Consider the following 24,982-nt stretch of genomic DNA (forward strand, 5'->3'; position numbering starts at 1 on the left):
GCCACCGCACCCAGCCGATTAAGGTGTTTCTAACAGTCACAGTCTCACTTTTCTGAGTCCTGTTTGAATCTCATTCATCAGTGCCCACGTTTTTCCACACACACAAAGCACTGGTCGTACAGTTTTTTGTTTTTTTGTTGGTTTGTTTTTTGTTTTTTGAGACAGAGTTTTGCTCTTGTTGCCCAAGCTGGAGTGCAATGGCGTGATCTTGGCTCACCGCAACCTCCGCCTCCCGGGTTCAAGCGATTCTCCTGCCTCAGCCTCCCTAGTAGCTGGGATTATAGGCACGCACCACCATGCCTGGCTAATTTTTTGTATTTTTAGTAGAGACAGGGTTTCCCCATGTTGGCCAGGCTGGTCTCGAACGCCCGACCTCAGGTGATCCGCCTGCCTTGGCCTCCCAAAGTGCTGGGATTACAGGTGTGAGCCACCACGCCTAGCCCCTACTGCAGTTTTGACACTGGGATGTGAACCCGTCCACACTCCTGCCCTAGAGAGGGGGCCAGTGTTCCTCCCATTGACTCTTGGCAGCTGTGACTGCTTGGACCAATAGAGTACAGTGGAAGTGACACTGTGTGACTTCCAAAGTGATGTCATAACAAGTTCTACAATTTCTGCTGTGCTCACTGAAAACACTCTCGGAACTTTGGGCCACCTGTAAAAGCCCAAGCACCCTGAAGCTGCCATACTGGGAGGAAGCCCAGGTCACACGGGGAGGTTACATGCAGGGTCTCCATTCACAGTTCCAGCTGAGCCCAGCTTTTGAGCCCTCCTGCCCAGGAGCCACACTTGTGAGTGGAGCAGCCTCCAGATAATTCCAGTGCCCAATCCTTCAAGTCACGTCGGGCTGCTCAAGCCTTCCTATCTGGGGCCCCAGACATGAGGAAGCCCTCCCTACTCTGCCCTGAGTGCCTGATCATCAGAATCCGTGAGCGTAATAAAATGTGCCTGTTCTGTGTCCCTAAATGTAGGTGGTCTGTTACACAGCAGTAGAGAACTGGAATGTCCCTCATTCACAAGGACTCTGGCAACACCGCAGTTTCCATCTTCTTCCAGATCTGCCATCTCCTGGGGGACTTAAGTGTCATACAAATAACCTCCCATCGCCAACACTCTGGCCTCCCAGTCCTTGACCTCCTCACCCATAGCAATGTCCTCACCTGTCACCTGGGCTAACTCTTCCAGTGAACAAATGGCAGGGTCTAGTGGTTCTAAGGGACACTGTGAGGGCTGTTGTAAGGGAAATGGAGGCTTCCTCTTGTAGCCCCTCCAAAGGTCCTGTGCCTCCCCGTGGCGTTGTCAACATGCAGGATATTGGGAAGAGCAGCAGGTCACAAAGTCACCATGTCAACCCTCCTGTCAATCATAAAGGAATTCTGTCCCCAGGGTGGGGGAAGGGCCAGGCAGGTAGCTGGAGGCAAGTCTCCCAGAGCCAGCTGCTGACCCTAGTCCCTGCGATCTGGGGAGGTACCTGGTGGAGGGCCGCAGTGTGCATTGGTGAAAGGGCAGGAGGAAGGGTGTGGCCCTTGAGCATAAGGGGAGGCGCCAGAGAAGGTGGCCAGAGGTGGCCTGTGCTCAGCCTATCTGGGCCCTGGCACAGGCACCCAAGAGTGAGGTGGGGTCACAGGGACGGCCAGATAATGAGGAGCCATGGCCGCTGGGGGCCCTGCTTCCTGCTCTTCCTGCTGCTGCTTCCTCCACCGCTTTTTAGAGCAGGAAGCCTTCGGTACCATGGACCTGTCTGGAGAATGTTTCAACGCCTGGCCCTGGGCTCCAGGAGGGCCCACCACCGCCATGGCCCAGGATGGAGGCAGCACTTGCGCCAGGGGCAAGCAGGTCACAGATGCCAGGGCTCATTTGACCTCTACTTCATCTTGGACAAGTGAGTGTCCCTTCCAGCTCTGGCCCTGGGTCACCCTCAGGAGCCATCACCTCTTTTTCACTAGGGACAGGACGCCACTCAAAGAGATGCAAGCTTCCGTCACAGAAGCAGGGCCAGCCCTTTGGTCAGACCAGACCTAGGCCTCCTGATTTTCTGAGGCACAAAGAATGCCATGGCTGTCTTTTCCCTGGTGCTTCCCCTGGATGAGGAAAAAAGCCACCAAAGGGGTTCTGGACGATCCCCTATCCACCCATCAGCTGGGGCAGCATCCTCATCCTCAGGCTGCTGCAACAGCTGATTGCTCGGACCTGCTTCTCAGTTCTCAGAAGCGCACTGTGGATGTTTGGGGTTTTTGTATTGTTTTGCTTGTTTGTTTTTCACGCAAATAACTTCTGTTTTACTGGGCCCCAGAGAGATTGCTTTGTTGCCTGTGTTGGTCATTCTAATGTTACTGCTTAGAGAAAGCCTTTGGTTGGCTGCTTCTAAGTGCTTCTTCTACAACTTGGGGAGCCACATGATAGTTCCTGCACCTTCAGGAAGAGTTGGGTCTGTTTCAGGGTGGCCCTGGGGAAACTGGGCTGTGTATTAGGCACCTTCTGGCTCACCAGGAAGGAAAGAGGCAATGTTCAGCTTTGGAGAGATTGCCTGGGTTCCCTTTCCCACTCCTCCTGCTAGGTGGGAATACTCTCTGTGCTTATTCAGTAGCAGCAGTGGTGCAGTCTTCTGGAAAGCAAGCACTTTCTGGTCTCCAAAGCCCTTTCCCTGCACTCCTGGCACCTCACCACAATCCTGGGCTGTGAGTAGTGCAGGTATTTTTCTATCTGGTTCCTGGACAAGGGCGGCTCCTGGAGGTTGGGGAAGCATCCAGAGACAGCTGGTGTGACAAGACTCCGGCTTCCTGTGCTGCACTCTTTCCAGCATCGCAGGTTGAAGTTCCTCTGAATGTTCTCATTCTCCCGGACACTGATGCTTAGGGGATGTGCACCCCAGCCCACCAATTCCTATGGTTTGTAACTGCTCTGCTACTCTTGGGGAAGGAGCAACTCAGTTCTGGAGACAGGCAGACTCCACTCACTGGCCACATAGTCTTGGGCAAGTTGCTTCGTCATTCTCTGCCTTCGTGTCTCCCATCTGTAAAAAGGGTATCTTCATTTTCACCTTGCCAAGTGTGATGAGGATGAAGGGAGAATTTGCAGGTCAGAGGCAATGACAGAGGATGGGGATGAAGGGACCTGCCAGGAAAGGCAGAGTCACAGCCTGGAAACTCAAAGGAAATGCAGAGGCCCTGATACAATCCCAGACAGACTGGATGAGGGGGAATGCAGAGGGAGTGCCTAGAATGGATGTAAAGGGAGCAGACAAAAGCAACCTTAATGATTCTTCCTAACAAGGCTAGAGGTAAAGGGTATTGCCCCATTGTAAGGAGGAGGCAATAAGGCAGGCCATGGCCAGGAAATGACCCACCACAGCCTCCAGATAGACATCCACGGCGCTGAATTGAAACTCTGGATTGTGTGACTCCAAAGCCCATCCAAAGACCATGCAGCTGGGCGGGACCCTGAGAATCTTGCAGTAGTCTTCCTGGCAGAACAACATCTACTGCCTGCGGGGAGACTCTTTGGTCATTCATGTCCAGCTTATTCATGAGACTCATTATTCATTGGTTCATTCATTGGATTGAGCTGGAAGAAAATGAATCAGCCTCCCATGCGCTTCTATTCTTGGCCAGGTGACCTTTTAGGCCTCTAAGTGGGAGTGACCCATTGTATTTTTTTGAGTAATTTTTTAATTGTGGGAAAACATACGTAACAAAAATTTACCATTTTTAAGTGTGCAATTCAGCAGCATTAAATACATTCACAGCATTGTGCAGCCACCACCATCCATCTCCAGAAATGTTTCATCATTGCTTATTGAAACCCTATTCTCAGCCAGGAGCAGTAGCTCACTCCTGTAATCCCAGCAATTTGGGAGTCAAGGTGAGAGGATTGCTTGAGTCTAGGAGTTCAAGATCAGCCTGGGAAACATGCAAAATCCTGTCTATACAAAACATATAAAAATTAGCCAGGCATGGTGATGTGTACCTCTACTCCCAGCTACTCAGGCTGAGCTGAGGCAGGAGGATTGCTTGAGCCTTGGAGGTCAAGACTGCAGTGTGTCAAGATCACACCACTGCACTCCAGCCTGGGTGACAGAGTGAGACCCTGTCTCAAACTCCATCCACACCAAAACCCAAAACACCTCTATTCCCATTGAACAATAACTCCCCATTCCTCCCTTCCCCAAGCCCTAATGACCTTTAATATATTTTCTCTATCTATGAGTTTGCCTATTGTAGGTACCTCATGTAAGTGGAGTCACACAATATAATCATACAAACATATAATATTTGACTTTTTCTGTCTGACCTTTTTCACTTAACATAATGTTTTCAAGGTTATTCCATGTTGTAGCATCCATCAGAATTTCATCCCTTTTATGGCCGAATAATATTTCTCTGTATGTATATGTACCACATTTTGTTTATCTTTTTTTTTTTTTTGAGTTGTAGTCTCATTCTGCTGCCAGACTGGAGTTCAGTGGCACGATCTTGTCTCACTGCAACCTCTGCTTCCCGGTTTCAAGCGATTCTCCCTGCCTCAGCCTCCTGAGTAGTTGGGACTACAGAGGCATGCCACCAGGCCAGGCTAATTTTTGTAGTTTTTAGTAGAGACAGGATTTCACCATATTGGACAGGCTGGTCTTGAACTCCTGACCTCGTGATCCCCCCGCCTCGGCCTTCCAAAGCACTGGGATTACAAGCGTGAGCCACTGCGCCCGGCCTGTTTATCTTTTCATCTGTTGATGGACACTTGGGTTGCTTCTGCCATTTGGCTATTGTGAATAATGCTGCTACGAACACCGGTGTACCCGTATCTCTTTGAGTCCCTGCTCTCACTTCTTTTTGGTATATACCTGGGCGTGGAATTGATGGATCCTATGGTGATCCTATGTTTAGCTTTCTGAGGAAATGCCAAGCTATTTCCCACAGGGATTGCACCATTTTTCTTTCCCATCAACAAAAGTCTAACGTTTGTTATTTTTTGGCTTTTGATAATAGCCACCCAATGGGTGTCAAGTTGTATCTCCTCGCCGCTTTCACTGGCATTTCCCTAGTGACTAGTGGGGTGGAGCATCTTTTCATGTGCTTATTGGCCATCTGCATATCTTCTTTGAGGAAATGTCTATTCAAATTCTTTGCCCATTTTTTTGTTGTTGCATTTTTTTGTTGTTTCTTTTTCATTGTTGTTGTAGGAGTTCTTTGTATATTCTGGATATTAATCCCTTATCAGGTATATGAGTTGCAAATATTTCCTTCCATTCTGCAGGTTATCTTTTCACTCCCTTGGTAGCGTCTTTGGTGCACAAAATTTTTAATCTGGATACAATCTCAACTTTTCTATTTTTAATTTTGTTGCCTGTGTTTTTGGTGCCATATCCAAAAAAATCCCCAAATCTAATGTCATAAAAGTTATGTTTTCTACTAAGAGTTTAAAAGTTTTAGCCTTTACATTTAGGTCTTTGACCCATTTTGAATTAATTTCTGTAATGGTTTATAGAAGGGTCCAACTTCATTCTTTTGCATGTAGACATCCAATTTTCCCTGCACCATTTTTTGAAACTACTGTTCTTTCCCACATTGAGTGTTCTTAGCACACTGGTTGGAAATCATTTGACCACAGACATGACAGGTTATATCTGAGCTCTCTATTCTATTCATTGCTCTATATGTCAGTCCTTATGTCAGTGCCATAACAGTTTGATTACTGTAGCTTTGTAATAAATTCTGAAATCAGGAAGTGTGTATCCTCAATTTTGTTCTTCTTTTTCAGATTTTTTTTGTTGTATAACTAATGTCCCTTGAAATTCCATATGTAATTTAGTGCAAATTTTTTATTTCTGCAAAAAAAATGGTGTAGAGATTTTGATACAGATTACATTGTTATCTTAACAATATTATTATTGTACCTTCTGATTCATAAGCATGCAATATCTATCCATTTATTGTATCTTTAAATTCTTTCAGCAATGTTTTACAGTTTTCAGTATACATTTCTTTTGCTTCCTTGTTTAAATTTATTCTTAAGTATTTTGTTCTGTTTGATGCTATCGTACACGAAACTTTTTTGGTTGATTTTCCATATTTGGATTGTTCATTGGGGGCTTTTCCAACCAATACATTCTCTCCCATTTTCACTCTACACAGTGCCCCACCTAACCTGATCAGCCACCTGGATGGCCAGCAAAAGCCCCACATCCCAGGAAGATTCTCAGTCCCAGGCAGATGGGGCTGGGTGGTCACCTTATGCTGACCACTCAACTGGTGAAACTCACGACCTCGGATGATCCAGTGGCCACTGGGGTGTGTACCCCAGCCTCAGCTGTGCTGGGGTCAGGCGAGCTTGTTAAGAGCCTGCTGGGAGGCTGGGGGCAGGGCAGACACTTGCCCACCTGACAGATGCACTCATCTCCCTGACCCACGTCTCCTGTGTCCTTTTGTTTTAGGTCTGGCAGCGTGAACAACAACTGGATTGACCTTTATATGTGGGTGGAGGAAACAGTGGCAAGGTTCCAAAGATATAGATCTCCCACATGGCAGCCTCCCCTGAGCTGCAGAGAGCTTCTCCTCTGGAAGGCAGGCAGAGGGCACATCCCATCAGATGGGGTGGGCGTGGGAGTCCCTCAGTGGGGGACACAGAGCACAAGGTGGCATTCTGAAGCAGGAATGAGGCCAGTGCTCACTGGTTCCATCGGGTCTCAGCAGCCTTGGCTGGCTCCTGCCTGTAAGCCCAGGCATATTGCAGGAGAGGCAGTTTGCCCTTGGGGACATCACATGCTGGGAAGGGACAATAGGCAGGGAAACCAGTGACTCAGTCCTGGAATCCCAGGTTACACAGTGCTGAGGGCTCAAGTAGGAGACAAAGAACTCACCTGGAAGGTTGAAGGAAAAAGCAGGAACTCCTAAGGACAAAGTCAACGGTGGCTTCCAAGGATGTGGGTCTTTGAACCGGGTCTTGTAGGATGGAAAAGACCGGGACCTGTGGTGGAGTGAGTGGTCTTGCTTGGTTGGGAACGAGGTTAGCTCAGAGAGGGCTAGGAGAGGACTGGGCAGGTCAGCTTGAGGCCAAAGCCACAGGGGCTCATTGTGCCAGGCCAAGGAGCTGAGATTTCCGGCTGTGAGCCATGGAGAGCCAGAGAAGGCTCTTGAGCAGAAGAGTGGCGTGATCTAGATGGCACTTAAGGAAGAAAAGTCTGATGACTGTGGGTAAAATGAGTGGGCAATAGGGCAGGAGCCATTAGGAGCTCTGCTGGGGACATATGACAGCACTGTCACTGAGGGCTACTCAGGGTCAGCCAGCAGGAAGGAGGGTCAGGGAGAGGAAAGGGAGGCTGTGTGCATGGCTGCCAATAGGGAGTCACTCCTCTGAGATGAAGGAGAAATGAGGGAGAGGAGGGGGAGGAGGGAATGGGGTGAAGAGGCAAAGAATTATCCAGTAGAAGGGAGGCCAGCTGGGAGGGCTGTGTGTGCATCTCCCTGCCTGTTCATTATAAGGTATATGTGTCTGTGTGTGTGTGCATGTGCCCGCGTGTGGGTGCCTTGTGTATGTGTGTTCATGTGAGTGTGTGCATGTGTGGGTGCATGTGTGTGGGTGCATGTGTAAGTGTGTGCGTGTGTGTGTATACGTGTGTGTGGTGTGTGTGCCTGTGTGTGTGCCTGTATGTCCATGTGTGTGTGCATGTGTGTGTGCCTGTGTGTGCATGTGTGTGTGCGCCTGTGTGTGCATGTGTGTGTGCAAGTGTCTTTGGGGTGTTGGGAGTGTGGGGATGCAGTGAGTTGCCATCCTGACTCTCTCTTCTATGGAGCCCTTGTTTCCACAGGCCTCAGAGTCCTTCACTACATTTATCTCACCTCCTTGTGTCCAGCAAGGGACTCCAAAGCGGAAGAGTTGGGGCGGGAGGTGCGGAATTGGCCTCACCATCCTGGCTTCTGAGCCGGTGCCTCTGGCTTCTCACCAGCACATGATTCCTTCACAGCTCACATATTCGGATGTGCTTCATCACCTACTCCACAGACGGCCAGACTGTCTTGCCACTCACCTCAGACAAGTGAGTGCTGCTTGGATCCCCCAAGGGGTCTGGTGAGCTTGGCCAGAGGGAGCTCCAGGGAGCTGAGGGGCTCCCGGAGACCTTGGTTGGGAGCCTGACAGCACACAGGGCAGGCTGGTCAGGGCAACTCACAGTACCCACCTGACCTTAGCCCCGGCTCCCCTGCACCTTCCTACCCATGGCTGCAAGGTTACCTGCAGGCCCCTGTGCTCCAGTTCTCAGCCTCCCCCACTTCACGCTCCCCTGCCCTCTCTCTGCCCTGCCTCCTTCCCTGAAAGGTGGCTGTGAGGATTCCCGGGGTGCAGGGGCTGGCGGAGGGATGGGGGTGTCCTGTGAACACACACCTGTGCAGGCGGCTGCTCTGTGCCTGTTCCCCCTGTCCTGGCCAGTGCAGGAGGGAGACAGGGTCAGAGCTGGTGGTGAGAGTCGTGGGGCTTTAGTGCAGGAATGCTGGCAGGCCCAGACTGGGGAGTCCCTGGGTGGGGTTCTGAGATCCAGGGCAGGCTGGGAAAGTGGAGGGAGGCAGGAGGAACAAGCTCAGGCAGCTGGAGCCCAGGCCCAGCAGGGGTCACTGCAGAGTTCCTGTTTGGTGGGAGGTGAGGGCCCTTCCAATGCACATGCCTGGAACTGGGCCCAGAGGAGGTGAAGCGCAGAAGAGAGGTGAGGACACTGAGGACTGGATGGGGGACTGGGCCCCACTTGTAGCTTCGAGAAAATACAGGGTAGGGGAGCTTGAGTTTGTGTGTCCTGCGCTGTGGGTTTGTCAGAGAGACTGGAGTGGGTGTGAGGTGGTAAAAAGCAAGTCTATGGGGGAGGACGGTGGTGGGAGACCCAGACAGGGAGTGGGGTTTGGGCATGGCCAGAGAAAGGCCAGGCCGTCGCCTCTTCTGGGTATGGATGGGCCTGGCCTCCTCCCCTCCTGGGCTGGGCAGGGCAGGGCTCTTAGAGCTCCGGCCATAGCAGGGATGCTCTGCCCACAGTGGGAAGCCATCCTTCAGGGTTCATGCTCTGCCCAGCCTTGCTGTGCAGGCTCAGCCTGTCACACTGGATTAGCCTGACCCTGAGTCCCCGGCCGGTCCCAGTCCTGCCACCAGAGCCAGTCCTGGCTGCCCCAGCCTATTCTGTCTGTTTTAACAGCAGCTGACAGGCCACATCCCCCAGCCAGCCTGCAGATCAGTGTTCGGCCCCTGCATGCACAGCCGTCGGGGCTGCCTCTCCAGCCTTTGGTCTTTTTGTTTCAGGGGCACAGAAAGTCAAGAGGCCAGGCAGTCTAACTAAGCAGATTTGGTACTTCCTGTGTCAGGGTAAAGATAGAGCAGGAAACTGAGTCAGGGTCGGGGTCTGGGGCCATCGGGGCTGGGTGTAGGGCTGGGGGCTTAGCAGGATGACTTTTCCCAAATGCAGCCCTACCTGTCAAAGGATGGAGTGCCCAACACAAGAGAGTCCTTGTTAGGGTTAGAGTTTGGACTAGAGTTAGAGTTAGAATGTCAACCCCATTGTCAGTGGCTGACTCTCAGTTGCCCATACCCAGTTCAGGGCTAGGGTTAGGGTTAGGGTGAAGATTAGAGTTAGAATTAGGAATGTCAACCCCGTTGTCAGTGGCTGACTCTCAGTTGCCCATTCCCGGTTCAGGGTTAGGGTTAGGGTTAGGGTTAGGAATGTCGGCCTCAGTGCAGTTCCTGACCCACAGTTGCTCATCCATGGGAAGTTCCCACTGTCACCAGAGATGGTCCAAGCAGGGCCCTGGGGAAGTTCCCCAGCCCTGCATTCTCTGTAACTGGGATGAGCTCAGAAGGGCTTGAAATCTCTGGTCAAAATCATGATGAGGAATGAGCAGGACAAAGCCCTTGCCTGGCTCCTTCCTTCATCCGGGAGGCCTTGCACAAAGAACAGTGGCTCCCGGAGAGCTTGGGAGCTTATTTTTAACAGTCAATGTCTTTCCAGGTCAACCACCTTTTTAAATATTTTTCAGGAATAGAATGAAAATGGTCTTGACCAGCTTCGGAAAATTGTACCTGAAGGACACACATTCATGCAGGCAGGATTTAGAAAGGTATAGACCCCTTGATCTCCTAATTGTAACTCTAACCCTAATTCTAACCCTAACCCTAACCTACAAAATCTTAGGGCATCACTGGGATCATCTCACTGTCCAGGCTCAATATTTCTTCATTTTCTTGCAGGCAATTCAACAGATTGAAACGTTCAACTCCGGAAGTAAGCACCTGCCGTCCCCATGGTGGTCCCATAGGGGGAACAGAGCTGGGCGAGAGCCTCAGAGAGCTCTGTGTGCAGATTCTGCAAGGCCACACCTGCCCTGCCTCTTGGAGCAAGTTGCTCACCTGCTCTGAGCTCCAGGTCCCTCCCTGGTGCAGTGAGCATAGTAAGCCCCTGCCCCATGGAGTACTGAGAACTGTGTGGGATCCTGCGTGTGCACCCCTGGTGCTCATAACCCTGAGGTGCTTGCCCTCCAGCTGGGCTGTGTGAAAAGGAAAAGAGAAGAGCCAAGGGGTTTGCACCCTTGCACGCACCTTAGTCTTCCTCCTCCCTTCTATGTCTCCCCTCCGAGTGACTTGCATTCCCTGACCTGTCTCATGCGGTACAGAAGGCTGTCTAGGGCCCCCAACTCCCCTCCCCACCGTGTCGCTGCAGCTCTTGTCAGGAAAAAGCAGGGCTGGTGAGGAAAGGCATTGAGGTGGCTGTGGGGTTCCCTGCCCAGGTGCCACTGACCTGGAGTCCTGAACTCCTGGGCCCAGAGATGTTGGCAGGGCTGCCTGCAGGCTCTGCTCACAGCAAGACCCAGCCCCCTGAGAGCCTCCCTGAGCCTGTCTCTTACAGGAGGGCCCAGCAGCTCCTCCTCCTGCCCGTGGGACAGGCCTGTGATTGTTGAGTCCTGGCTGGAGCTGCTCTCAGGCAGAGGTGGTGCAGGCTGCTAGTGGGTGAGGGTTCAGGCAGCCTGGTGGGAAAGACTGTGCTCCTTTCAGCCCTTCCTCTGTAAAATGGGTGCTGGGCTGAGACCTCCCTTACTCTAGGGGGTCTCTGGGTGGCAGGTGCTTGGGTCTTGGCAGCCTCTCCTCTGGAGGATGAGGTGGGGGCACCTGGCCATGCCCTGGAGTGGGCAGTGCTGTGGGCCCAGCCACCTGCAGGGGTTCCGGAGCTTCTGGAGGTCACTCCTGGTGCCTTTGCTGAGCAGGCCACTCTTTGCTTCTTCTACAGACAAGGTTCCCAGCATGATTATTGCTATGACTGATGGAGAACTGGTGGCACATGCATTTCAGGACACTCTCAGAGAAGTGAGTCCAGTTCATACTTACCAGCATTTTGCTTCATGAATTTTGATGACTAATACTCAATGCCTTCTTTCCCTTAGGCTCAAAAGGCTCGGAAACTGGGGGCCAACGTTTACACCGTGGGTGTGGCCGCTTATAAGCTGGACCAGATAATTCCAAACAAGTGACCAGGTGCCACTTTCGAGCCTAGTGGGGAAAGGCGTCCCAGGTGGCTTTCCCAGGGCCACCCCGAGGACGGTTGTCTAAGCTGCCCCAAGTGAGATGGGCCAACCCATGGCCACTGCAGAAGTGATTGACAGTGTGTTGTATAAATCCCACCACGCCAGAGGGGAGGGTGGAAGAGCTCCCCGCTCCCCAAGAGTGGGCTGCTGGCTGGAGAAGGCTGCAACATTCAGAGCCTGACATTCTGCTGCCCCCAAAGCATGGGGGCAAGACACTGTTCCCTGGGCCTGGGGTCTGCTGCATCCTCACCTCCTGGTGGGGATCCAAACCAGCTCTGCTCTCCGTAGATAACAGCAATTGCAGACAGCCCGGACCACGTATTTGCAGTGGAGAATGGCTTCAAGGCCATGAGAAACACCGTTGATGCTGTGAGTGGGTGGAGGTGAGCGGCTGGGGGCCTGGCTCCTGTGGCTGGAAGCTCACTCTCCCTGCCCCGCCCCACCCCTCCTGTGTTCCAGCTCACGTCAAAGGTCTGTCTTGACATGACATCAGTGGAGCCTCCCACTGTGTGTGTAGGAGGTAAGAGCTGCGGAGGCCCCATGGTAGCCACAGTGTGGTGTGCATGAGTGCAATCGTGTATGGAGTGTGTGCATTTGCTTGGTATGTGTGGGGGAGGATGTGTGTGGGGAGTGTGAGTGTGGTGTGTGTATGTGGTGTGTGTGTGTTTGGTGTGTGTGGTGGATGTGTGTAGTTTGTGTGGGTGCAGTGTGTGTAGTGTGGGAAGGTGTGCTGTGGGAGGCTTGATGTGTGTGAAGTCTGCGGGAGAGGGTAATATGTGGTCTGTGTGCTGTGGAAATGTGTGTGATTGTGAGGGGTGTGTAGATGTGCTGTGAGTGTGGTGTGTGGGGTATGCATGAGTGATGCATCTGTGTGTGTTGTATTGTGGGGTGTATGTTTGGGAGCTGATGTGCTGTGTAATATGTATGTGGGGGTGTGAGTGTATGTAGGGGACATATATGCGTGTGTGTGTGGTGTATGTGCAGTGTGTGTGTGTGGCATGAGTGAGGGTTTTGTGGGAGTGTGTGGGAAGGTTGCCTGGTGTGTGGAAGGCTGCTGGTGTGTGGGAAGGCTGTCTGGTATGCAGGTATGTGGAGTCCAGTGTGTGTTTGTGTCATATGGGGAGTTGGGAGTGTGTTGCTGACGTGTGTGGTGTGTGTATGGGATGTGTGGTGTGTCTTTGGTATTTTTGGTGTATGTGTGTTTGCTATTTATGTGTGTGTGTGGTGTGTGGGTGTGTGTGCTTCGGGTGTGTGGTGTGTGGTGTGATGTGTGTGGTACGGGGTGGGTTGAGTGTGTTTGTGGTGCAGTGTGCATGGGTGAGTGGGTGTGGATGTGTAGCCCACAAGGCTGTGAACATGAGTGTCTATTGGTGTGGGAAGAATATGCGGAGGTGGGACTGTGAGTACCTATGTACAATTAGTGTGCTGTTACCTCACAACAATAAGTTTAAAGCAAGAAAAGACGTGTGAGAAGCTCTCGGGGAAACACCAGCAAATGGCATGGAGCAGCAGGTAACCCAGACCACAGGCCTGGAGCAGCCAGGGCTCCTCCCAGGAAGGCCAGGCAGGTGCAGGAGCTGAAATATCTGTGTAATTTACCACATCAACAAAGCGGGAAACAGGAACCAAGCGGTTATCTCAGGGGATGAAGAACAAGAAGTGGGGGCGTCAACATGCCGCAGCATCCTGTAAGCAGAAGGAAACCTCCATAGCCCGACAAAGGCGTCCACACAAACACCCTCAGCTCACCTCAATCCTACAGGATCAATCCCAGTGCCTGTCCATGCTGTCTGGGACGTAGTGAGGATGCCCTCTTGCCAGCTGGGGTCCCAGCATGGGTGGTGACAGCCCTGTGAGGGCCTCTGTGATGCCTCTGTCTGTGCTGAGATCTTTCTGTGCAGGCTGGGGCTCTGCATGGCTGGCAGTTGCACAACTGCGGCTGTGGGAGATGAAGGGAGCCCTGGGTGTCCTCCCTCCATGGAGACAGCACGAGGCCCTTGGCAAAACCATCAGGCCCTCCAGCAGCTGGGCTCTGGCCTCCCTGTTCCTCACTGCAGGGTGCCCTGGCACTAGGCTGTGGGGACAGACACACCATCCATGTCTGAGCTCTGCTCTCCATGGGCACACCACCAGGAACAAATTGCCCATTGTCAGTGAGGTGCCTCCCATGAACAGAAAAGATGCTGTGGGGTCTGTCGTGAGTCCCAAGGCACTGGGCTGTGCAGGGACTGGCACAGGGCTGGGAGCTGGTAGGTTCCTGAAACAGGAGCTGGGCTGACATTTCCATGACTGGTCATGGGCTCTGTCCCCGAGCCTGCCTCTCCCCCATGCAGAGCTGAGGATGGGGGTGGAGTAGAGAAAGCTCCCCTCCCCACTGGGATCTCTTTCTGCTGTTCCTGATTTAAAGCTTCTCAGCCGTGCAGCAGTTGTGACAGCTGTGCTCCTCTGATGATGTCCCCTGGACATGCACAGGCTGTGGCGTCTGAGCAGCCCTGTCAACCCCAGGTGAGGATGTGAGTCGTCACTCCTCAGCTGGAAGCAGCTGAGTTGAGGTGACAGGTGCCCTCTGCCCACCAGCTCGGCCCTCTGCCTCTGCCCATGTGGCCTGGCAGTCACAGCCCTGAACTGTCAGTTGTTGGCTAACTTGGGCAAAGCTGCCCTACATGGAGGGTGACAGTCACAGGAGGGAAGGGCCAAGGCAGGAGCCTGAAACCCAAATGCAGCAGAATGAGCCCTCTCAGCAGGCTGCTGCCGAGAAGCCAGGAGCACCCCAGAAGCCCAGGAAGGAGTCCAGGTGGGGAGGCACGCAGCCCAGACTCCCCCCGTTTAGCCTTCGGCCTCATAACCAGCCTGGGAGAGGCCTCTAGTGGCCTCACTGCTCCAGGCCCATCCTGAGGCCATCCCCTACACATGGCTGGAGGATTTTGACAGGCACCTCCCTCTCTAGCCTGGCAGGTGTCTGAGGCTCTTAGCAGGAACCCCAGGCCCTCCAGGGGCCACTCCCTGCTCTGGGCGCCCTGTGCAGAGGTGGGACCAGGTGGGGCATAGGCACTCTGCAAGCCCTGCCTCACCTTGAAGGGCTGAGCCCACCTGTCCCTCACAGCCCTGTTCAAAGGGCAACTCATCCTGGAAGCCTTCCCTGATGACCAGCCAGCCCCTCTGACTCCCTGAAGCCCAAGGGCTTGGTCTGTCCCTCTCATCAGTCACTTGTCACCCAGGATGTATCATGAGTTCTGGTTGTCTATGTCTAAGCATAATTTTCTTATTTAGTTCTTTGGTTTTCTTCCACCCTTTTATTGTTGAAATTTTCAAACCTATAGGTGAGTGGAAAGGATTGTGCAATGAACACAAACACACCTACATCTACCATTGGGATTTTACAATATATGTTTGGCCATGTTCCTTTCTCTCTCTCTCTCTCTCTTTTTATCCATCTGCCTTGAAAAAAAAAAAATGCTTGCTTGCAATACATAGAATACATAGTCCTAACGCAGCCCAGGATGTAATTTGCAATGACCCCATCCATGGAGCTTTGGGGCAGCCTTCAGCCCTGCTTGGAGTGGCCAAGTTGGGCTGACAAAGGGGCGCAGGCCACAGGCCCAGTTGCTCCCTCCCGGGCACACACTGAGCCCAGTGTCCGGCTGGCCAGGGCTTTTTGGAAGCCTGAGTGGGGAAGACGTTGAGAGTATCTGGCAACATCAGATTTGGAAGTAGCTGTTGTCAGCCTTAGCGGTGGGAGAGAACTCCATGCTTGCCCTGCGGGGGCCCGCATCTAGTTTCTCAGAACAGGGCACCAAGTTGGCATTTCCTGTTGTCTCTCACAGCCTCAGTGCCCCCACCAGGCCCAGGTTCTTCCGAGGGCAGCATAATATCCATCATGTGAGTGCCTATGAGGCCTGGGCTGGCACCTTGAGCAGGAAGAGTAGGCCAGGCTCAGCCAGCTGATGTCAGCAGTCAGTGTTGAGGGCCTTGAAGTGAGGTGGGCCTCGGAGCTCCTCATCTGAGGAGCGTGGTTCCCTAGGTCCCAGCCAGGAGCTGACATGGAGAAACACAACCCACTGAGGCCTACATTTCCCATTTTCCAAGAAAGCTGGAAATCTCAATATTTATGGGAAATGTTCAGACTTTGAACTGCCGGCTCCCATTCTGAAAGCCTCAGAAAGCATGTCAGCAGGCCAGCTTCACCCACAGCCTGCCTTGAAGGTGTGATGCTGCAGGAAGGCAGGAAGCAGGGTTCACAGGAAGCTTTCCTTGGGTGCATGAACTGGGGGCACCCCAGGCATCAGCAGGGATTGGAATGCGTGGGGCCTGGGTCAGGAGGCAGGGGTGGAGGCCAATGCCCTTGGCAGCTTCAGACCTGCGGGAACCTTGGCTGGCTCCTGGGGCCAGCCCTCACCTGCATGTGTCCCCTGTGGTCTTTGGCTCATGGCAGTAGCCACAATGGTGGAAAGACACACTCCCTGAGCCTCAGAGTGGGTGTCCTGTGGTCCTTACTGGTTCAGAAAGAGCAGGAGATAAGGAATCACCTGTAGGTCTCTGGAATCACAGTTAAAACAGGGCTTCTGTGATGGATTGCCCTGAGCAGGGTCTTAGGTGACTCACCTGCCGCACCTGAGTCCTGGCCCTGCCACTATGGGTGTCCTGCCTGCCACAGGCACACAGAAGACAGGGAGGAGAGACCCCGAGTGTTCAGCAGCCCTGAAGGAGGCATCCAGGCCTGGGTGCCCAGCTGAGGCATGAGATATGGTGTCTTCAGGCAGCATTATGGCTCCGCTTACACCTTACATCAGGGAGGGCCTGGCTGAGTGCACGGCCTGCACGCCTGGGGCCCGAGGGAGCACCACAAATTTCAGGGCAGGAATAGCACTCTGAGCCTACCTGTGCTGAGACCAAGGCCTTTCCTTAGTGTGTTGGTTCAGGAATGGTAGGGAGAGGGCCCTTGAGTGTTTGAGGTCCAGACGCCTCCTCCTGGACCCTCAGTGATACCAGGTGAAGATTTGACCCAGTGGGCACATAGATGTTGGTTCAGACGCAGCTCTTTCCTTACAGGAGCCTCTGCGAATTCGGTCTTGGGGCTGGATCTCCAGGAACAGGGAGGTCAGAGGGGAGGCAGCTGCCTACTCTTCCTCACTCAGACTTTTGAACGTTGTCCTTGCAGAACCCTACTGTGTGGTTGTTCATGGAAATGGCTTTCAGAATCTAAAGAAACAGGATGAAGTTATTTGCAGATTTATCTTCAATGAAAGCACTATCGTTGGTGAGTTGTCTCCTCGGTGCCTCTGAGTCACGTATTTCCCACACAGTGCTGCCTTTCCCCACAGCTAGCCAAGCCTCCCAGCCCTTGCCAGCCATTCCCTTGGACCCGGTGGAGTTAGAGGCCACGAGGGCAAGTGGAAGGAGGCACTGGGAAGCCCGGCCACCCCTCCCTTCATCTGCCAAGCCGGGGAGTAACAAATCCCAAGAGAGCATCTCAGATCAGGGCTTCCCCCTCAGTGAGGCTGGAAGGACCCGAAGCCCACAAGGCTACTCCTGGGAAATGGTGGCAGCCCCGGAAGTCTGAGCCTGGCTGGCCAGGTGCACCAGTAGCTTGCCCAGAGGGGTGTGTTTACCTTGCATTGAGGGAGGATGCCAGCCTGTAGGCCTGGGCCCTGGAATCCTGGCTCAGGCACACATTGCCTGTGTCACCTTGACCAGATGAGTGTTCTACTCTGAGCCTCTGTTTTCTCAATTTATCATGGAGCCAATATGGTGCTGGCTGTGCATTCTTTAACTGAAATGGTTGGGACCACAAATGTTTTAGTTTTTAATTTTTTGAGGTTTTGGAATGTGTGCATTATGCTTATGTTTCAGCATCCCAAACCGCAAATTTGAAATCTGAATTTCTCTGTTGAGCATTTCTTTTGAACATCATGTTGGTGCTCAAGAAATTTCAGATTTTGAAGCATTTTGAATGTAGATTTTCATATTACAGATGGTCAGCCACAGTTGCACCTAACTATGCAAAATCACATGTGTAGAGCAGTTGGTTCATGGAAGGGCTATAGTATTTTAAAAAATCTCCTGTTATTTGACAATAGTTAGGCATCAGGGGACCTCTGTGATGGTGCAGTAGCCTGACGAAGTGCACAGTCCAGGCAGACGCTGTGCCCTGGGTGCTGGGGAGGGTCGTGTGCTCTTCCCCACTGAGCGCCTGGGGTGCAGTTGGATTTTTGCATCCTCCTTGATCTTCCCAGGTGGCCCCTTGATACATTCACTTGATCTGATGATAGTATGTTCACTGACATCTAATTCCAGGGCCATGTGCTAATCCCAGGATGACTTCTCTTCCCCCAAGAGGCTTCTTGGCCATTTTCCTCCTTTCCATGAGTACATAGGAAGGGCTGGGCCTGTCATTCCCACATTCCCACTCATCAGCATTGTGTGGATGGTCTCAGGGAATTCGGTTTTCACTGGGTTATACTTTCTTGAGAGTGTCTTAGGGACTGAGCAGCCCCTTTCTAAGGAAAGCTAACGCTTATTGAGCACTTACATCAGATATTGTGCCAAGTACCTTACACAGAGTATCTCCCTGAATCCTCAAAGCAGCCTGACAGAAATTCCTTTGTATGTGTCAACCTAAATAACAGACAGACAAGGGCTCTTTACAAGAAAATGATGTTCATCTGAGAATGGGCATCACAGTGGGAATGCGCATCCATAGGAAACTACATGCATATTCAGGAAGGTTCGATTTTACAGGAGATGTGAGGAGGGTTACATAATTGTTTGAGTTAATTCTTCTTGGCTACTAACGTCAATAATAATAGAGGTGACCCCACTGTGAGGTTGCATGGGCAGTAGCTGGGCAGATGTCCTTGCAGAAGTATTTTTTGTGTAAGGTTGCAATGGTCTTTGTACAAGGTTGTAGTTTTGCAGAGACTTGTGATCATTTTTGTTATCAGGTATACAAGCTCGTGAATCCTCTCTTCATAAAATTCCCCATCTCAACTTGCCAGGATTTTTTTTTTAAACATGTTAACTCCATTTTGATTTTGACAACGTTCGCAGTTTCTTCCTTTTGATGAAAATGTTTTGGCTGCTCATGGTGGCTCACGTGTGTAATCCCAGCACTTTGGGAGGCTGAGGCAGACAGATCATGAGGTCAGGAGATGGAGACCATCTTGGCTAACACGGGGAAACCCCATCTCTACTAAAAATACAAAAGAAAAAAGAAATTAGCCGGGCGTGGTGGCGGGTGCCTGTAGTCCCAGCTACTCAGGAAGCTGAGGCAGGAGAATTACCATATATTTTACATGAGCACTCATTTATTTAAGTCATTCTAAAAAGAATTCCTTAAGGGATTTCTGGATGACTATGTCAGATTTTACCAAGTAGACACAACATAAAACTTGTACGTATGTGTAAACACACCTAAACATATATATACACACACAAAGATTTTATAGCTTACGTTTTAGAATGTTAGTCATAAGACAATGGAACATACAAATTCACCAGTTAATAAAAAGCCTGTTGTGGCAAGGCGAGGTGGTTCATGCCTATAATCCTAGCTCTCTGGGAGGCCAATGTAGGCAGATCGCTTGAGTTCAGGAGTTTGAGACCACCCTGGTCAATATGGCGAAACCCTAGCTCTACCAAAAACACAAAAAGCTAGCTGGGTGTCGTGGTGCAGGCCTATATTTCCAGCTACTCGAGAGGCTGAGATGGGAGGATCACTTGAGCTTAAGAGGCAGAGGTTGCAAGGAGCCAAGATTGTGCCACTGCACTCCAGCCTGGGTGACAAAAAATTTTAAAAACATAAAAAATAAAAGTCTGTCGAATACAAATTATATGTCTGACAAAGTTGGTTACTGTTCACATGGCTAAACTTTATTTGCCCTTATCAGTAATCCAGTGAGGGCTACTGATAAAAATTTTGAGTAAAACAGTTTTTATAACAGTTTTGTTTTTAACAAGCTGCTTTTTTTTTTTTTTCTTTTTGAGGTTCAAATGAATTTAGAGTTAAATTTGCAGTGTTTACATTTAGCTATGACTGGTTGAATTAGATGATAAAAACGAAATCTCCAAGTAGCCTTGAATGTATCTTTTGTTTGCTACTCCGGTTTGTTTGACTGGGAAGGAAAGCATCTTAGCAGTTTTGGTTAGTATAGTGTTGGGTTAGTATAGTATTGGGTTAGTGTAGTATTGGGTTTTACTTTTTTTTTTTTTTTTTTTTTTGGTCCCTGCATGTCACACAAAGCAAAATTTTTATGCCAGACTGAGATATATTACTGCTCTGAGTTTAAGATTTTGACCTGTTTAATCCGAGAGCCTAACTTTTATAAACATTTATCTAGTCCTTTTTTCAAACTATTCATGTTTTAATTAACTGCTTCATCACTCTAATTGTTAGTTAGACAAACCTAAATTTACATTTCTAAAAAGTGTCTAGGTCGTTGGTTACCATGGAGCTTTTGTAATTTGTAAAGTGGTTGATTTGAACGCCCCTTTTGGCGTTTTAAGAAAATCTTGGCTGGAATGCCATAAGCAGTGAGCTTATCTCAATACCAGTAGACAAGTCTGCAGATCTGAAGCATATAGACAGAAATAGAGACAGAAAGAGAATTTAGAGGATTCTACATGTTAACTCTATATTGGCAGAGTTTTTTAGAGAGTTCGAATAATGACTATTTGGCTCTGAATTTTCCTTGATGGAATTTGCCCATCAGTTTTAACATGTGCAAAAAATGGGCCATAATATGTAATTGGCTGGAATCCCAGAAAATCTGGCATGCCTTCATGCCTGAGAATCCCATTCCATTTCTTTTTGATCTCTCCAGTGCAAAGAAAATCCTGAAAATCTCCTGTCAGGAAAGGTCAGGAGTTTGGACTGGTGCTTTGGACAGAGACAACTGCCCTAGTGGCTTTTAGTTAGCCGTCCTGCCTCCATTATTCAGAAACTTATTTTTACCAGGAGAATATTTTCAGAAACAAGCAAGAGAAAAGAGCCAAATCAATTACAGACACACAAAATCATTGTTCACAGAGAACCAAATGATTCACAGAGAACCAAATGAGCTCAATGAACCAAAATCATTGTTCACAGAGATTTTAACCCAGGTGTGCAGATCAAACAAAGTATTTAATTAGGCATGCAGAACTAAAAGTGAATTTGCCAGAAAAGACATGCCTCACAAACAAATGTAAATTATGTAGAAACAAGGGTGCTCAAATCAGAAGAACACTTGTCATTATACCAGAAAGAATTTGCCAGAAAAGACAAAACATTGTTATCATTTCAGGAGGGATGTAAAGTCTTTGGTTACAGTGGCCTTATCCAAATCAGATGCGGAATGAAGTCAAGAGCTTCTACCCAAAAGTAGGAGGCTCAGCCTGAGAGAAGACTCTCCAGGGTAGAAAAGGCAACCACAGAAACAGAGAGCTCCAAGGGCTCAAGTGACGACTGCACACCAGTTCCAAGAATGGCTGATTTCTTCCAATAGTGGTCCTACTCCAGGTCCTACGTCTGGACACCATTTATGTCAACCTAAACAACAGAGTTTCTCTCTAAAAGAAAACAGTACTTATTCAGGAACAGTGCCCGGCACTGCGAATATGTGTGCCATAGTAATGTGCATAATCAGGAAGGTAACAGAAGACAAAGGCTTTTAAAGGAGAAATGATTAGGGAATTGTTTTGAGATCATTACCCTTGTCTAAACAGATCAATAGCAAGGGTGACACTAGTCCAAGGCTGGACAGGCAGTTCTTGGGCACATGTTCCTGTGGAAGTATTTTTTTATGTTAAGTTTGCAATGGCTTTTGTGCAAGGTTGTGGTTTTTGCAAAGTCTTTTGTGATAGTTTTTGTTATCAGACATATAGGCATAAAAACCCTCTATTTGCAGCCTTTCTTAGCCCTGTTTGTCATGGATTTTTTTTTTTTTTTTAACACAAATGACTCCATTTTAGTTCTGACAACTTTCCCGTATGGATAGAGAACTAGAGAGAAGCATGATGGAAGAGCCTGCCCAGGGCCATACAGTTCATGTTGCAGGGCAGGAAAGCAGACCCAGGCGATCTGGCTGCCCTACCAGGGCCTTCTGCCTCCCTGTGATGGCAGCTGCTGGGAAAGGGGGTACCCAGCCTACCTCCATGAAGGGCATTCAGCTGCCTCCTCTGTGGGCCTGTGGCTGCACTGGCTTCCCACCCTGGAGGTTACCGTCTACCTTTCCATACACAGGCCAGCACTGACGTCTCGCAGCGGGGAGCCCATGCCACAGCTCTGGGCACCTGCGTAGATGGCCATTCTGCTCCTGGTTGATGGCTTGTCCAGGAGTAAAAAGAAGCTTATTTTTAAAAATAATTGAGAACAACCTTTAAACCTATTTTCACTATTAGGAAGATATCCCCTGAAAATGTCCCTGGAGTGTTGGCCACCACTGAACACGCCTCCCCTGCACTCCCCACTAGATGGCAGCGTGCCTTCCCTGGCCACTGATGCCAGCCTGGAGGTGCAGGTCAGGGAGAGACTTCTCCCTGTCCTGCATCTGTCCCTATGGGGAAGCAGGGGCAGAGCCTGGTTCTGGGTTCTGGAAGCGCCTGGATGCAATTTTTGACAACCGAAACAACAAACAGAGAGAGTGTCTCTAAACAGAAATGCTATTTATTCAGGACCAGGGCATTGCAATGGAAAACACATGCCAGAGTAAACTATGTGCATATTGAGGGAGGTGAAAAAACAAAAACAAAAACAAAAATTTTTACAGGAAAATGAGGAGGATGCCATCATTGTTTTGAAATCATCCTTGGCAAAAAGGTCGATACCACGGGTTCTGCCAGTCCTAGGTTGGCCAGGTAGTTGCTGGACCCTGAGAAGCCGGGGTCCTGGCAGCCAAGCCCAGTGGGTAGAGAGCTGGATCAAGGCCAGCAGGCAGATGCCCATGCCCTCCCCCACAGTTGAGGAGGCGTGAAAAGGGTGTGGGCTCAGGAGTGAGAAGGTTCCATGTCTACACGTTACGGAACTCTCCTGAGCCCACCATGCTCCCACAAAAATGAGTAAATAAATACATAAATAAATAAAAATGGGAAAACAAAATTGCAGACTTAAACAAACAAACCCAGTCCCCTCCTCAGGCTTCCCCATCTTGGTAAATTGTGTTGCTGTCCACCTGGTTGTTCTGGTCAAACTCTCAAATGTCATCTTTGACTCCTCCGAGCTTCCTCTTCACATCCATCCCACCAGCAAATCCTGTTGCCTCCATGTTCAAAATATATCCTGGATCTGCCCAACCTGGACAGATTCACTGCACAAGAAATAAAACCCCAACCCCTTTCCAGGGCCCACGAGGCCCTGCTCCCTGTCCTGGGTCACCTCTTTCCCTCCTTGACAAGGTCAGTGAGTCACTGCCCGGAGCATTGGCACAGGCCACTCTCTCAGCCCCAAGCACCCTTGCCTGGGATCTTTGCCTGGCTGGCTCCTCATCTTTTCAATCTCAACTGGATTGTCGCCTCTTCAGAGAGAATTTATTTTTCATGGAAGTTTACAACACTATACAAAGTAGCAAGAATTGTGCCATGAACTTGAAGAAGCCATCACCTACTTTCAATCATTCTTAACCTGCCCCCACCTGCTTTCCTTGGTACCCTTACCACAGAGTATTTTGAAGCAAATCCCTGGCCTTGCATCATTTCATGCTCTTCTAGACCAGAAATTGTGGCTCTACAAGAGAGGAAAAGTGACACATAATGAAGCAACTGTCCCTTCCCTCTGGTCCCCTCACCTCCTCTGGTCATGGATATCACAGCACGTTGCACTCTCTGTCATCTGTTTTGTCCTGTTTTTTATTTTGTTTTCTGTGTCCCATGCAATCCCTAAAGGTGAGTCCTTGAGAGCAGGGGCTCTGCCTGCCTGTTCCTGTTACACAGCAGAGCGCTGCACAGGGCCTGGGTGTGGCAGGTGTTTGCAGGGGTCTATGCGATAGGAAGGCAGAGCCCACATGCCGGTCCTGGGCCACAGGGTCAGCCCTGCATGCTGAGGACACACATGGGGAGGAACAGTGGACAGACAGGTGCGTTGACATTCTTCTCATGTCATTTTCTTTTAGATGAAAAGCCAACCAGTATCGACAATAATTCCATGAATTGCCCTGGGCCAAAACTAGAAAAACCTGGAGAGTAAGTGTCCCTGGCAGGAGGCCCCAGAGGGCAAGAGATCAGGGAGTCAGGGTTGGTCACCGTGAGGTGTACAGAATATGGATGCCACCCCCTGCTGGGGCAGCCCATGTCTGTGGCTGGGCAAAGAGCAGCCTCCTCCCCACATCCCTTGTTGGTGGCCCCAAAGGTATTCAGGGATCTGCAGTGTCCTAGGGTCTGTGAGGAGGGCCGGGTGCAGGAGATGATTGCCCGAGGAATGGTACCTTTGCTTCAGGTTGCCTCTCAGAGTTAAGCCAACAGACTCTTTAAATACAGAAGAGCCAGGATGGTGACACCAAGCAGTGGTCCCTGGTCATTTAGGACACAGTCACAATGGCATGAGACCCCATGCAGGTCCCCTGACTGCCTGACCCACTTACCCTTTGGTCATCATTGCTGAGTTGACCTGCAAGTATTTGGGGAATGACCTCTCATGACCCATGCTGTCCACCGGCCAAGGGCAAGAACTGCATCTCTCCGGGCTGGCTCTCGCCATCTGCGTTTTCTGTGCTTTAGGGAGTACTTTATTGAAGTCAGCTTGAACAATGGCAAAACATTCTTCAAGAGCAATGTCAGCGTCACCAGCACCACATGTGTGAGTACCAGGATGGGGCTGCAAACACGTATGAGGACTGTCCAGAGCCTCCTCCCTGGGGAGGACAGAAAGGGCAGGCAGTTCCCAGGCAGTCCCAGCAAGTAGTGTGTGCAGCAGGCACCTGAGGCTGCTCCAACCAGGCTTCCAGATGGTGCAGGTGGGTGAGGCTGGGAGGCTATCTGCCAGGAGCCAGAGTCCAGCACCTCTAGGCCAGGACCTCAGACCCAGGAGCACTGGAGGATTCCACTCACTGCCGTCAGGGTGTGTGTGTGCCACTGAACTGGTGCCCCAGCTGCTGATCTGGTCCTGAACCTGCTCATGACCCTGGCCCCCAAGCCTGCCTGGTGGTCACTTGCTGTCATTTCCTAGATGCCTTCAGCCCCCTTTCTGCCTCTCCTCCTTGCTCAGGCCTCTGAGATGTCCCTCTCTGCTCCCTCGCCAAGCCCTGCAGTATGTCCCCTCCTGCTGGCTGAAGGGAAGGCTCTCAGGCACTCGGACCTGGGCTCAGCTCCAAGAAGCCCCTGGGAATGGAGGTGCTGTGCCCCAGCTGCCTGCTCCTCAGAGCTCCATGTCTTTGGGCGGCTTGGCCCAGGGCTGCATAGGCAGGAGGATGTGCTGGAGGGATGGGTGGGAGGCCAGAGCCCACTCCACCGCCTTGTACCCAGTCTTACTTGTG

At 50.7% G+C, this 24,982-nt stretch overlaps 1 protein-coding gene across 1 annotated transcript in view; it reads left to right on the forward strand.

Annotated features, from left to right (window-relative positions):
- Nucleotides 1-856: 856 nt before the first annotated feature.
- Nucleotides 857-24,982, forward strand: part of LOC117082067 (anthrax toxin receptor-like) — a 29,669-nt gene continuing 5,543 nt past the window's right edge. Inside the window, exons 1-13 of the mRNA XM_033208560.1 lie at nucleotides 857-1,882; nucleotides 6,428-6,499; nucleotides 7,958-8,029; nucleotides 9,566-9,572; nucleotides 10,008-10,082; nucleotides 10,213-10,246; nucleotides 11,246-11,322; nucleotides 11,400-11,468; nucleotides 11,829-11,909; nucleotides 12,000-12,060; nucleotides 16,699-16,797; nucleotides 23,624-23,693; nucleotides 24,228-24,306. Of these exons, the coding sequence (XP_033064451.1) occupies nucleotides 1,245-1,882; nucleotides 6,428-6,499; nucleotides 7,958-8,029; nucleotides 9,566-9,572; nucleotides 10,008-10,082; nucleotides 10,213-10,246; nucleotides 11,246-11,322; nucleotides 11,400-11,468; nucleotides 11,829-11,909; nucleotides 12,000-12,060; nucleotides 16,699-16,797; nucleotides 23,624-23,693; nucleotides 24,228-24,306 (1,434 nt within the window). The 5' untranslated portion in view covers nucleotides 857-1,244. The remainder of the gene's footprint in view (nucleotides 1,883-6,427; nucleotides 6,500-7,957; nucleotides 8,030-9,565; nucleotides 9,573-10,007; nucleotides 10,083-10,212; nucleotides 10,247-11,245; nucleotides 11,323-11,399; nucleotides 11,469-11,828; nucleotides 11,910-11,999; nucleotides 12,061-16,698; nucleotides 16,798-23,623; nucleotides 23,694-24,227; nucleotides 24,307-24,982) is intronic.

Source organism: Trachypithecus francoisi, unplaced genomic scaffold (assembly GCF_009764315.1).
Source record: "Trachypithecus francoisi isolate TF-2019V2 unplaced genomic scaffold, Tfra_2.0 Lachesis_group9, whole genome shotgun sequence".
NCBI classification, from domain to species: domain Eukaryota; kingdom Metazoa; phylum Chordata; class Mammalia; order Primates; family Cercopithecidae; genus Trachypithecus; species Trachypithecus francoisi.